This window comes from Corvus hawaiiensis, chromosome 10 (genome assembly GCF_020740725.1).
Source record: "Corvus hawaiiensis isolate bCorHaw1 chromosome 10, bCorHaw1.pri.cur, whole genome shotgun sequence".
NCBI lineage: Eukaryota > Metazoa > Chordata > Aves > Passeriformes > Corvidae > Corvus > Corvus hawaiiensis.
This window is the reverse complement of record NC_063222.1, coordinates 5,354,766-5,368,049: the sequence shown is the minus strand read 5'-3', so window position 1 is coordinate 5,368,049 and position 13,284 is coordinate 5,354,766. Positions and strand designations below refer to the sequence as shown.

Sequence of the window (13,284 nt, the reverse complement as noted above, 5' to 3'; positions counted from 1 at the left end):
GCAGGAAGGTAGCCCTGGAAGAGGCTGTGGCTGCTCCTGCTAGGACAAGTGCCAGCTCCCTGTTTCTGTGGTTCACGTCCTATTGAAGAAACAGGAGATAAGAAGCAAGGCCAGGGTCACAGATCCAGCTGCAGGCAGGAACTGGGAAACCGAGCAGCTCGCCAGCAGCTGACTATCGTGGCAGAGTACGGCCCAGGGCACAGTACTAGGACAGAGGAGCTGTGAGCAGCAGGTGTGCCATGCCCTCCATGGCTGCCTGGCACCTGGGCATTTGGGGAAGGCTGTTGCTGAAGGTGGGAAGGGACACGCCTGGCTCTGAGTGTCTGTCCCAGCTCATTGGTATTACTGCATACATGACCTGGCAGGAAGGGAATCAGAGCGCTGAGAAGGCAGACGAGAGGCTCTGGCTGCGGAGTAACTGAGCAAGAGGGACCGTGGCTGGTGCCTCCCCCTCCTCCCTTATACCAGCGGCATCCCTGGCACCAGCTGCCTGGAGGCAAGCAGGTTTGTATTTCCCTAGAAGGAGCATGCAGCCTCTGCTGCTGCTCTCACCCCCTTCCTTTGACCCACCACTTGCCATGTGAATCCCACCCCATCAAGGGCATGGCCACAGCAAAGGCTCAGGTGTGCAAACTTGAAAGTCCTCAGCCCTGGCTAAACCCAGCCCAGCATGGACTGTCTTCGATCTCACCCCATCAGCAGAAATAATATCCACCACACTCCAAGCTGTTTCAGGTTTTATTTTAGAATTTATAAAATTCCAGTGTCATCCATACTCATGAGCCTTTTTACATGTTTGCATATAGTCTCCAAATTCCAAAGTTAAGGCCAAGGGATCATTGCTATGGAAACGTACAATATGGAAGACGTCAAAGAGAAGAAATGGACACATGCCACAGTCTGCTGCGGAAGGAGGGTGGTGGGGGGACAGTACTAGGTACAATCACTTCATGACCTTCTTTAGAGTGGAAGGTTGGGCTGTGGGGCACAAGCCCAAGGCAGTGGGTGCCCTGGATGTAACTCAAGCCTTGCTGTGCAACTGGTGAGGGCACGGGGGCATAAAGAGGAGGAGGGGGTGATAGGCTTGGTGATGCAGGACAGACCTAAGCTACAGGGTATTAACCATTTCCTGACAGATGCAGATGGGAGGGTACCACCCTAGTTCCCCTTTTCCCGTGCTGGAGGCAAGGCCACGCTGGTCCTTCAGGGGCAACCAAGCACTCCACAACAGGCCATGGTCCGTTTCACTTGGTTCTCAGACTAAAGGAGAGCACTGTGAGGTTTTGGTTTGACTTCTGCATAGCAGTGTCTGCCAAGAAGAGCTGGCGCACGAAGGAAAAGCATCGGCATGTTGGGCCTGCCCCACAGAGGGAAAGGCAAGGCAGCTGGGCTCAGCCTGCCACAGCTGTGCTCTGTCAGCAGCACTAGAGAAGAGAGGCTAGGGCCTCCTGCTTGTCCAAGAGCTGAAGCAGCTGGGACAGAGGAATGGCTCAGACTACAAGCTCTGTAGGACTGATACAGAAAGTGGGGGGCACTCAAAAACCCCACGCTACACACCTCCCTCCATAAAGATGCAGTTTTCCTCTTACTGGCTGGAGGAGCTCGGACACAACCCCCTTTTGAGCAAGCTGTGGCAGGGCCCAGGTGCAAGCAGCCTCAAGTACAGATCACCCTCTACCACATAATGGAGGCCTCAGCACACACATCACCCCCCCAATGCTGTCGGAGCAGAAGCCTGGCTCACACAACCTCTGCAGCCCAGGGCTACGGCACAGCTGCACCCATGGCCCTGGGGTGAAGCCCTGTGCTAGCTCAGCATGCAGTCCCTGCAGATTATTCCCAGCCTGCCTCAGCATCTCCATGCTCTGCTTCCCTCTGGAGCAGCTCTCACAGCTGTGCAGACACAAGGCTCCTCTTGCTTCTCCTCCACACTTCTGCCATTGCTGCCCAGGTGACAGCTGGAGTAGCTGCTAAACCATAACCATCGAGAGGCCCCCATCATACTGATGTCTGAGGTAGAAAGAAGGCAACAGGAACGGTGTGACTGCTGCTCGTGCCGAGCTGCTGCAGCACTCACAGCGGGCTACAGCGTCTCCAGGCTGTGCGTCCCGCCAGCTGCTCCTGAGCCGTGTCACTGCAGCGACCTCGGCCGAGCCAAACCTGTCCCATCCGGTCACACTGCCACGTGCTGGCTTCTCCTGCCTGCTCACACTGCTGGGAAGGGGGAACAAGAGACTGCAGGGAACTAGGAGCGAGGTCTCTCATCAAGCACTGGAAGACTGGTCAAGTGAGCAGGCTGGGGCTGTGCTCGGTGCGGCGCAGGGATGCGCGCTTGCTGCGCTCACAGGTGTTTTCCTGACCAGGGTAGCCATATGGTTTTTCTGGCCCCTTCCATCTCTGTTGTCTCTACAGCCTATTGAAGGTTTTGTTTCTTTTAAAAGCAGGTTTCTGCCCTTATAGATTATTTGAAGCTCTCCCCACAGTCAGCTATCAGCATTAAATGAATTTTTGGCAGTTAAAAGGAAAAAAAGTTGATTGCACTCTACAAAGGTAAGGTAAGGCCTGGGATAAACACAAAGGAAAGAGGGCAAACGTTTTGGCTTTAGAAAGTCAAGGAAATTTATTTCCTGAGGTCATGAGACAGGAAGTAGATTCCTAGCCACAGTAAAGGAGGTCTCCTAATGAAGGCGAGAATGCCTAGTCAGACATGCTCAAGAGAGCAGATTGCTCTGCTAGCGCTTGGGAAGCTGCGAATCTTAGCCACTTGGAGTCAATTATGAAGTTTCTAACAAAAACACACACATTTAGTGTTTGAATCTGAGTGGAAGTCTTGTTCCAAAGGAGGAAAGAATATCCATCAAGAGATGAGGGTGGGTCCTATACACGGTGATAGCTGAGGGGAGCAGGATGGGATCTAGCACTCCAGACACCATTAGGAGACCTCTTGGGACAATTGATTTGTGCTCCAGCCGCTGGGTCAGATTTCAGACAGGAAGTATTTGTGGCAGGTTAGTGTCAGGTCAGCGGGCTGGAGGAGTTTCTGCTTCCAGGTCATTATCGTTTGGGTCCCCAGGGAAGAGTCTTGGGGGCCACTTGAGCCCCAAAGCTGGGGAAGTCTTCAGAACTGCTCATATCAGGGGCCTAGAGCAAACAAAAAGGGAACAAGTTAAGCTCCTGCCCTGCTGCGAACTTACATGGTGAGGCCCCGAGCTAAACACCATCGCTGATATCCCAGGAGGAGAGACAATGGGGAAGGGACAAAAAGGATCACTGTGGTCCCAGGACCGTCCAGGGTGGAGGGCCGAGCCATCTAGAGGTGACATTGAGGAGGGTGCAGATAAAGTGAAAAGGGTCCCAGCTCAGTAACTGGGCCACTGGAGTAGGGTCAGGCCAGCCCTGCAGCAGCACTGGGGCAGCTGAGAATGAGCTGCCGCATGTCCCAGCTCAGAGTTGCAAACACTGAGCCAGTTCTGTGCTGCAGCAAGAGTCTCAAATCCCAGGCCATACCCCTACCCCTAAAAGTAACAAAACCCGGCAGGACACTTCCTGTTAAGGATCCCCCATTCCCCAACAGCTCCACAGTGGTGTAGCCAGAGTGGACAAGAGGTTGGGAAAGTGCTTTGAAAGATGGACAGGTGAGCCCAGGCCTGTACTCAGGCCACAAAGAGCAGCAAAAAGCTGCTTGCTCTGTCACCAAGGAGAGTGCTCTGTGTCCCCAGCACAGACAGAAGTGTCCCCACACTCTGTGCCCCCCAGCCTGCAGCACAAGCAGCACTCACCTTCTCGTTGTTGACAGTGGCCCAGGGGGCATCTCTCACCACAAAGCCCTTGGATGGGGCCTTGGACTCTTCATGTGAGGAGGGCTTCATGTACACCTGCATTGCCTCGTTGTCCACCACATCTGCAAGCTGCAGTGACACAACCAGTGAGGGGAGGATCTGGATAGCTCCTCAAACTGGTATAAAATGTCCACCCTCCATCTCACCACACTGCAACCTGTTCAAGCTCACCAGCCTGTTCTACAATGACCAAAAACAGTGTGTCTGCACTAGTCTGAGGGCCACAACTTTTAACTGGTCCAAGCTACTACAAGGCAAGAACATGCACATCCTGGGGTGTCCAAGCATTCTCATTCACTGTCCTCTCCTGGACAGAGGGGACAGTCCAGCTGGTTTGAGGGACAGCTGCAGTGGAGACTGACAGCCACCTGCACAGGGCTCAATTTCTCTGATGCAGTGGAAGAAAATAACACATGGACATAGTTCAGACATCCAGCTCTGTGGCAGGGGAAATTCTTGCTAAGCCCTGGCACAGATTTGCTGAACACTTACATATTCCTCCTCCAAGTTCAGGATGTGATCAATAGCTTCTTCCACGTTCTCAGGAAGTCCTGTCACAGTCACACAGTTGGGGTCAGGAGCCCCACTCTGGGGAAAGCGAATATCCACCTGTAACACAAGGAACAGCACAAGACTTATGCCTGCACATCTGAAATGCCAGAGACTCCCTGCGAGCCCTGTCATTAGAATCACAGATCACTCTCACTGATGCCCTCACTGAAGCCAACAGTCTCTTTTGGACCTCCACAGCTCAGACTGAGCTGCTCACTGAGGGGTGAACAGGTATATACCTGAGGGGTGAGCAGGTATATACCTGGCCCCAAAGCTTGCCCAGTTTCCTGAGAAGGAAAGCAGAGCAGTCTGTAGTAAGGACCCAACTTCCAGCAGCCCCTGCTGCTCTCACTCCCAGAGGCTTGCTGATTTCTGGGCAGCTCCTGCAGCAGAGACAGGAGAGGGGCTGCATTTCCAGACACTGTCCTCACACTGCTGCAAGCATTTTCACCACTGAGCCATCACCATGAAGAACAATGAGCTTTCTGTGCTTGCCACAGAATAATCACTTTATAGAGCTGGCCTAGTGCACCCCATGCACAAGCACTGTGCTCTCTCACACCCTGCCTTCCAGATGGGTGCCAGAAATCTAAACAAGACAGGACCAAACCCAAAGGCTGCTCATTTGGGAAGCAAACAGTTTGTTTCAATAACTGAGCCCAGCCAAGATGCAGGTCTCCAAAATCCCATCCCTCTGTATTCACATTCACTGCTGCCCCTGCAGTAAAGCCTGCTGCTGATGCCATGTGCTATCAGGGCAGAGGTCCCTGACCTTCCCAGAGCCAGCCGGCTTTGCCACATCCACAGCCCTGAGAATATGCCATGATTCCCAAAGTCAAGGGGATCCACAGTGGCCTAGAGGAAATCCAGAGGAATTCTCTGAGTTAAGCTCAAGTAGCTGGGGGGTCTGGGGACAGCCTCCTCACAGAGCATCCCAGCAAGAGGCCTGGCTGCCCACTTCCAGAAATCAGAGTAGCTGACATACACACCTCTGCCTCTCTCTCAAGATCAACTGGGACTCTGACTGCAAGAAACCCAACCAAAGGGCTGCAGAGAAGGACAGAGCTCGTGCTGCTTGCAGGGCGAATCCAGAGCACCAAGGAAGCATTCCCAGGTTCCTCTTCTGTCTGGATTCCAGCAAAACAGGAAAAGCTCCTGGCCTGGCTCCCAGAGGAACATGACTCAGAGCTGAGGTGGTGTGGGGATGCTTCAGCTGGTGTCTGGCTGTGGTGTCCAGACACCCCAGGTGCCCTGGGCCAGGGATGCTGCTCATGTGCTGGTGGAGTTGAAGGTGAGCAAGGTAGCACTGGCTTTTTTTTCATGTCTGTTCTAGCTGAAGGTGCTCAACAAGCACAAGACACAAGAACCACAAGATGTGAGCTCATTCAGCACCAATCTCTTTACCCAGGAGAAGGTGGCTGCCCAGGCCCAGCCTGACCTGTGTGGCATCGGCCCACTGCTCACCTTGAACTCATCCATGATTTTGCGGATGGCTTTACCACGTGCACCAATGATGCGTGCGTGAACACGATGGTCCAGAGTCACGTCCTCGGAAACCATCTGCTCCAGCTCGCCCACGATCTTCATGATGGCATCCCGGGCAGCCTCGGCGTTCTTCTCATAGCCAGTGATGGTGATCTGGTCTTGGGCCTGGGGCACACGGACGTGTGAGAGACCAAGCTCATAAGCAGCTGAGCAAGCTTTCTCCCTGCTAATCCCCTTTACCATCCACCTTATCTAAAGGCAGTGGAGAGAGTTCGGAGCTCTCGAGAAGATGCTCAGAGACAGCCACTAGCTTTCTTTGCACTCTGTCTGATCTCTCACCTGGCTTTCATCATCCTTGTCGGGGAACTGGATGTTGACCTCATGCTCTGTGCGTATCTGGGTGATCACTGCTCCCTTCCGCCCAATGATTTTAGGGTGATACTTGGGATCTACAGTGACTGTCAGTTTGAAGCTTCGCAAGGCCTGGAACAGGAGAAGCAGAGTGAGAACAGGGAACACACCATGGCTGCTCCAGTGATGTCCACTTAAGCCACAGCATTTCCGTCCAGCTTCTGAGATGCGTGAAACAGATTTTGCAAGGCCATGCTTGAGCACCCAAGCCACCCATCCTTGAAAGCACAAGCTGGAGCCTTGTGCCTTCATCAAGTTCAGAGGGAAACTACAAAGAGCAAACAACCACCCAACTCATCCCTCAGCTATTATTCAGAGCTGTGGTAAGGATTCAGTGAGGATAGGTACAGGGAGACTCACAGCACAGTGAGATTCCTACCCACCAGTGTCTCAAAGGTATGTGAAGGAAGGTGTGAGAGAGATCTGGACAGTCCAAAGTTATATTCCCAAACTGTCCTGTCAGTTCACGGTAAATGAGCTACCAAATTTGAGTAACCCATTTATGAGCATTCCACACCCACAGAGCAGCTAAGGGTGCTCCTAAAAGATGAGGGGTTCCTGGAGTCTGCGCCCAGAGGCTGAAGCCATGTTTGGCTGGAAGAAAGACAGACAGGCACAGGCCTTACCCGATCCTCTTGTTCAGCTTGCAGTTCCTTCACTCTTTCCAGGAGCCCGACCTTGGCACGGTCCAGGTTGGTAGCCAGCCCAGTGATGGTGATGATATCTGACTGCAGCTCAGGAGCAGGCACCTGGATGTTCACCTGAGTAACAAGCAGCAATTATCACTTTGTATCACTGCTCATTCTGTATCACTTGTGATGCCTCTGACTGCAGGCTGGCATCTCGCTGGTCTCCCCTGACACCACGACCAGCTCCCACCCAGGCAGCCTACAAACCACAGAATGGTAGAGGTTGTAAAAGACCTCTGGAGATCCTCAAGCTGGGCCACCTGGAGTCAGTTGCCTAGGACCATTTCTAGATAGTTTTTGCATAGAACTCTGTTTCTCCAGCCCCTGTGACAGCCTAGAGAGGCCAGGAAACAAATATATGTTCAACAACACTGACTGCAGCCAACCTGCATCAGGCCCAGAGGGTCTGGAGAATTCTCCCAAATGGGTAGGCGCAACAGAGTTGTTTCCCAGGGCCCAGGAGGAAAACAACTCTCACAGTGATGAGGAATCCCTGCAGACACCAGCCAAGTCATGCAACACTCACAACATCAACACCGATCATACAGCTTCAGCACAAAACCTGCCAAGCCTTGGACCCAGGGTCCAAAACGCACAGGGATCATTTTCCTATTATGGAGCCTTGGATTCCATGGCAGACCTGAGTATGCTGTAACTGTCCAAACCTCAAACACAGTCACTTACAGATTCTCCAGGACAGAGGAGATGGAAGGAAGGGCAACAACTTACTTCAAACTCATCCATCATTTTGCGGATTCCACTTCCTTTCTGGCCTATGATGTAACGGTGAAGATCAAAGGGAACTTCCACCTCAATGGTGACAGGAACCAGAGCCTGCAGGGGATGGAGCACGGTTTACCAGTGGAAAGACTTCTCCTGTCTTCTATCTTGCCATATACTTGCCCAAAAGAACGTATTGCTGAACAGAGGTACACTCCCTTGTAGTCAGGATACAAACTTGACAGGAAGAGAGGACAGCTGGGAACACCAAAATGACCTGTTGCACGTTAAAGCACGCTTTCCAAACAAGCCGTCTGAAACCCCACCTGGGCAACAGGTTGTTTTCATATCCTTTGGAGACTTGGAAAACATCACTGCAGAAGCATGGCAAGGTCTACTGAACCTGGAATGACTCAGCCTCAATCAGACTCCTCCTCTTCCCAGCTGTGCTCCATAAAACAAGCATGTTATGCTTTTATGGCAAGTAACTTGGGGCTGCTTACAAGCTCTAGCAATTGCAAGGTCAGGCCCTACAATTCAAGGTGTCAGGCTAAGTCACAGAGCAGAGGGGCTGCCCTCGAGCAGTGCAGACCCCCTCTACAGCCAGCATCACTGACCACTTGCATTACACCTGGACTGAGTAGCTTTTACTACCCCACCAAAAATTACGTCCAAGCATCACTACTTTAACAGGGTAAGGGGCTGAGAAAGCCACACACCTGCAGTGCCTCCTTTGCTGCCTCACACTTCTCCCTGCGGCCAGAGATGATGATGATATCGCACTTCTTCGGAGAGCTGGGATCTGTGTCCTTCCCCTCCTTGCCTTCCCCACCTTCCTCACCATTCTCCTGCACAGCTGGCTCCGCAACAGGGGCTGAAAACATGGAAAGTCTTGTGTTCAATACATAGAGCCACCTCCTTGCTCATCATCTCCCTCCTCCAGATCCTCAGGCTCAGCCATCAGTGAGAACTCAGAGAGATCTCAGTAAGCCCACAGAGCCATTTTTGTCAGGCTAAGTCCTCATTCTCCCTGTACTCTGCAGTGACAACATGTTCACAACACCCAGGTCTGTGGTTTGACCTCCTGAAACTGTCCCCTTCCCAAGAGGGCAAGGCTGATGCTAGGCCCAGATTCAAGGACACTGCAGGAACACCAGGGATCAGTTCTCTCCATAAATTTTAAGTAAAACATGTCCACTGGAGCAGAGTGTAGGCTACACTACACTCATTTGATCATCCCAGCTACCATGTGAACGTGCATCCATAGGTATACCTGGATTTTCCTCCCTGTCAGGGAATTTGATCTGGACGCCAAAGTCCCGGGTGATCTGCTGGATCCGGGATCCTTTGGGGCCCATAATGGAGCGGTGGAACTTTTGTGGGATGGTGCATTCGATTGTCACTTGAGCTTCCTGTGGGAAAGCAGAGTTGCTCTATTGCAATGCAGCCTCTTTCACACCAGGAGACAGGATGTTTGTGCATGGTGAAATCCAAAACGGACAGAGAGGGGTCAAAAAAGATAACAATGGCTGACAGGGGAAGAACTGAAAATTTCCTAGAATTGTTTCTCTCTCAGAGAAGAGCAGAGGATTTAAAGAAGGCTGCCTTCAACTCAGGATGTTAAAGGCTTCCAAGAGCCAAGCTCAAACTCTTTATTACCCTGAGGAGGAGGAAGCATTAGAAGAAATGAAAAAAAATAAAGAAAGAAGGGAAGAGAACAGGTTTGACAGTTGACTGCTTCCAAAACCCAATACTAACAGTGCAGGAAACCCCTGAAAGCAACCACTGCCCAAGGCCAGACATGGAGAGGCACAAGAAGGCTCTGATCTTTTAATGTCTAGATGCACATCAAGGAGTGGTCTCCTACTTCCACCCCTAAAAACGAGGAAGATGGTCAGAGGAGGAAATTCATTCATACAGCACTGCCATTTTGGAGCCAGCTGCTACCCCCAGGCCAGGATCTAAAGTCTGCAGACCTTGTACGCTGACAGCAAAGGTTCAGATCTAAGAACTACCATGGGACTTGTTCACAAAAAGCTTGGTCATACAGCAGTTTCAAGCAGGACACTGCTGAAGGAACACAATACAGGAGAAACAGTTTTTCTACAACATACCAGGTCCTCAATGATCTCCTGGATGCGCTTCTTGGCTGCCTCCACACAGTCCTTGGCTCCCTTGAGGGTGACTTTATCGCTCTGGGTGCCGGAGCGCGGGAAGCTGACCATCACACCACCGTATTCATCTGCAATCTCACGCAGAACTTGTCCTCTACGGATGACAAAGTGGCGGTGGTGCTTGGGGTCAACCACCATGGAGTCTTCAACCACGTTATCCTGCCAACACACAACAGCTAGTCAACCCTGCCTGTCCTGGTGATAGGCATGAGCTGGCTGTACTCCACAGCAATCAGCTTACAACCTCACTCCAAGGTAAGGAAGGATCTTCCTGAGCTCCCATGAAGGGCAGGGCAGCAAGTATTTTTAGGACAAGCAGGTCCTCCACACTGACTCGTTATACCTTGCCACAGTGAAAGGCAAGAAAGTAGAAAAAGTTCATACCAAGTTCTTGATGAGAGCCTCCAGCTCCTTCTGTGCCTCTTTGACAGCCTCCTCTGTTCCCATGATAGTTATCAGTTCCTGATCTTTATCCTCAGAGGTGGGGAAGATGATGCGGGCCCCTGTGTTGTCTCGCACCTTACGGATGTTGCCACCACCCTTACCAATAAGGAATTTGTGGTACTCTGGCTTTGCACGGAGGTCCACAGTATAACTCTTTGTTTGCTGAAAAGAGCCAGAGACCCACGGAACATGTCAATATATACAAAATATCCATCAGCACCAACAGTCAGCATGTAGATATGTTATGTGCACCTACATGCAGAGCGCTGCAAAAGCAAGGTAGGTGTAGTGTGCCATTGAAAGTAAAAAAGGTATACAATGTCTTAAATTAAAAGCACTACCCCAAAGATATTCTCAGGGCCAAAAAACTAACTGTACACTCAGCATGACCAATGAGAGTAAGAACAGAGACTTCCCTAGGAGAAGGGTCTGAACAGCACAAAAGGCAATACAATCGTTTGCTAACTGACTACTGCAAGCCAGGCCCCAGAGGCAACCAACCAATTCCCAGGGAGAACATGTTCACATGCTGACCTGAGAAAGCTTGCTATTAAAATGACCAGTCAGTCAGCCAGCCACAACTCAGAGCAAAGTCTTGTAACCAAAAGCTCTCAAATCTGAATGTATGCAGTGAAATGGATGACTGGAGCCAAAATTCAGAGATTAAGAAAAAAGGAGATCTGCAGAGTAAACTGTTTCAGAGAAGTGTGGATACCCAAGAGCATTCAAACCACAGATGCAGGGAGCCTTAACTCTCATTATGTCATCAGCCTGGGCAGAGATGCATTACAGACAGTTCTACTACCCATGAGTGAAGAACTCATTGTCACAAGGATAGAAGTATAGCTTTCTTTTAATCATCCAAACTGTACCCAAATCCTCAAAAGAGGATTTGTTTGACTGATGCCAAAGGCTTCCACGCAGACAGAGGGAATCACTTCAAAAGAAACAGCTGGCCAAACCAACCTGCTCCTTCCCCCATAAGACAAGGCTCACCTTCTCCTCTGCCAGATGTAGCAGCTGTTTCTTGGCTTTCTCCACATCCTGGGCTGGGCCCCTGATGGTCACAGTGTCACTGCCAGAGCCCTCTGTGGGGAAGTGGATGTGGACTCCACCACACTCCTCCATGATGGAGCGGATGAAGCGGCCTTTGGCGCCAATGAGGGAGTTGTGGAGTTTGGAAGGAATAGAGACCTCCACTTCTGTGATGTTGGCCTAAGTGAGGACAGTACGGGATGTTAGTCAAGCTGTAGCAATGTGTTTGCACAGACTCTTCTTGCCCTCTAACTCCCATGTTGCCAGGAGCTTTGCAGAGCTGAGTGTCAGAAATGCCTGACCAGAGGGAATTGAGACTGGCCACTCCTAACTCATGAGCAGCCACAAACTTCAGTTGAAGAGTCAAGAACAGACTGACATCCACATTTGTCTCCTGCCACACCCCACTACAAGTGCTTTTATATTTATATCTCCTATAACTCCTATATTTATGTTTTCAAGTCCCTAATCCACCACAGGCCGGTTGTTTCACTTACCAGTTCCTTTTGGATAGCCAAAATCCTGTGGCGAGCAGCCTCACAGTTTGCTCTTTTGCCCGTGATAACAATTGTCTCTGAGTTGCTGTTCTCAGCTGGGAGATCTATTTTGGTGTTGCTTTCTTCACGGATCTGCCACAAAAAAAAAAACATCCCAGCAAAATCATTTGAGAGGTGTCCTGTGTCAGAAAAAAAGGCCTTGGAGGTTTTATTTTACATTACCAATGAGCAGGGGAGACCAGAGAATGAGATTTTGCTGCAGGCAGTCACCATAATGAGCAGTGAAGACAGGAAAGAGATCTCACCTTCTTGATGTTGGCACCTCCTTTCCCTATGATGTTCTTGTGGAATTGTTTGAAGATGGGAACAGAAATAGAAAAGCTGTTTTCAACCTAAGAGAGAAAGGGAGAATTGAAGATTACACCACCCTGGCAAGTGAGGCCCCATCCCAGGAACTCTATAAACAAGCTTTTGACAACAGATTTAGACCCAAGGAATTCTCTATATGGGACACTTCCAAGAATAAGCAAAGATATGCACTTTCTCCTATAGCCCTTAAATAACAGGTATTACCTGCCTGCCCCCATACAGATAGAACAATGTCCACAGTTCCCTCATCTTGAGGTGTGTCAGCCCTAGCCACTACAGGTCTGCTCTATTCCAGGGTTATCCAGGCATGGAACAGAGAAAACAGCAGACAGAAGTCTCCCTTACCAGGTCTGCCACCATCTTTTGCATGTACTTGGTGCACTTCTCCACCTCGTTTTTGGGACCTCTGAGTTGGACAATGTCACTCTTGTGTGCAGGGTCTGGGAAGTTGATGATAACCTGCAGGAAATGGTCACTTAGAGTCAACTCAAACAAATGCAAGAATTATCACGTCAGACATGTGCAAAGGTTGGAGGGATCCTGCACATCCCCTTTGCCATTCAGAAGCAGGTAACCACATCAGCAGTCTCTGGCCAGAAGAACCATCTTCTCATACACATTACATGTATGAGCAGACACATATCAATCAGTTAGATATTTCTCACACTTACAGGGACAACACATTTATGACTTAAGTGACCATACGTCTATTACCAATGTAGGAAATATGCCCTCTGAATTCCTCATCTCCTAGAAAGCCTTACCTCTGGGAATTTCTCCCGGATTTCCCGGATCCGCTCGCCCTTCTGCCCAATGATGGTCCGGTGGAATTTCTGCTCAATGATTAGGTCCTTGGTGCGTTCATTTTCCTGTGGAGAACAGAGTTTACACAGAGTGTTCAGCAGGAGAGACACGTACTTGTAATTACCAGTTTGCTGCCCAACAGCTTACTTGTCATCAGTGTTTTTCCTCCAGACATAAGTCACTCTAGGTTGACTGAGAAGGGGATCCAAGGGAATAAAGGAACTTGCACTTGTCATGAGATCCAAGTGCTCAGTGGCCAAGGGGC

The 13,284-nt window shown here is 50.5% G+C and overlaps 1 protein-coding gene across 3 annotated transcripts in view; it reads right to left on the bottom strand.

The window, feature by feature from the left end:
* Positions 1-722: 722 nt before the first annotated feature.
* The window catches only part of LOC125331000 (high density lipoprotein binding protein), a 39,218-nt gene continuing 26,656 nt past the window's right edge, over positions 723-13,284 (bottom strand). For all 3 annotated transcript variants that reach the window (XM_048314811.1, XM_048314812.1, XM_048314814.1), the window contains exons 13-28: positions 12,980-13,084; positions 12,561-12,674; positions 12,152-12,238; positions 11,847-11,978; positions 11,311-11,529; positions 10,255-10,476; positions 9,811-10,029; positions 8,970-9,108; positions 8,416-8,570; positions 7,706-7,810; positions 6,914-7,048; positions 6,216-6,359; positions 5,856-6,041; positions 4,332-4,448; positions 3,780-3,908; positions 723-3,141 (exon numbers count right to left, since the gene is read on the bottom strand). In XM_048314811.1, coding sequence (XP_048170768.1) covers positions 3,055-3,141; positions 3,780-3,908; positions 4,332-4,448; positions 5,856-6,041; positions 6,216-6,359; positions 6,914-7,048; positions 7,706-7,810; positions 8,416-8,570; positions 8,970-9,108; positions 9,811-10,029; positions 10,255-10,476; positions 11,311-11,529; positions 11,847-11,978; positions 12,152-12,238; positions 12,561-12,674; positions 12,980-13,084 — 2,295 coding nt within the window. In that variant the 3' untranslated portion in view covers positions 723-3,054. The remainder of the gene's footprint in view (positions 3,142-3,779; positions 3,909-4,331; positions 4,449-5,855; positions 6,042-6,215; positions 6,360-6,913; positions 7,049-7,705; positions 7,811-8,415; positions 8,571-8,969; positions 9,109-9,810; positions 10,030-10,254; positions 10,477-11,310; positions 11,530-11,846; positions 11,979-12,151; positions 12,239-12,560; positions 12,675-12,979; positions 13,085-13,284) is intronic.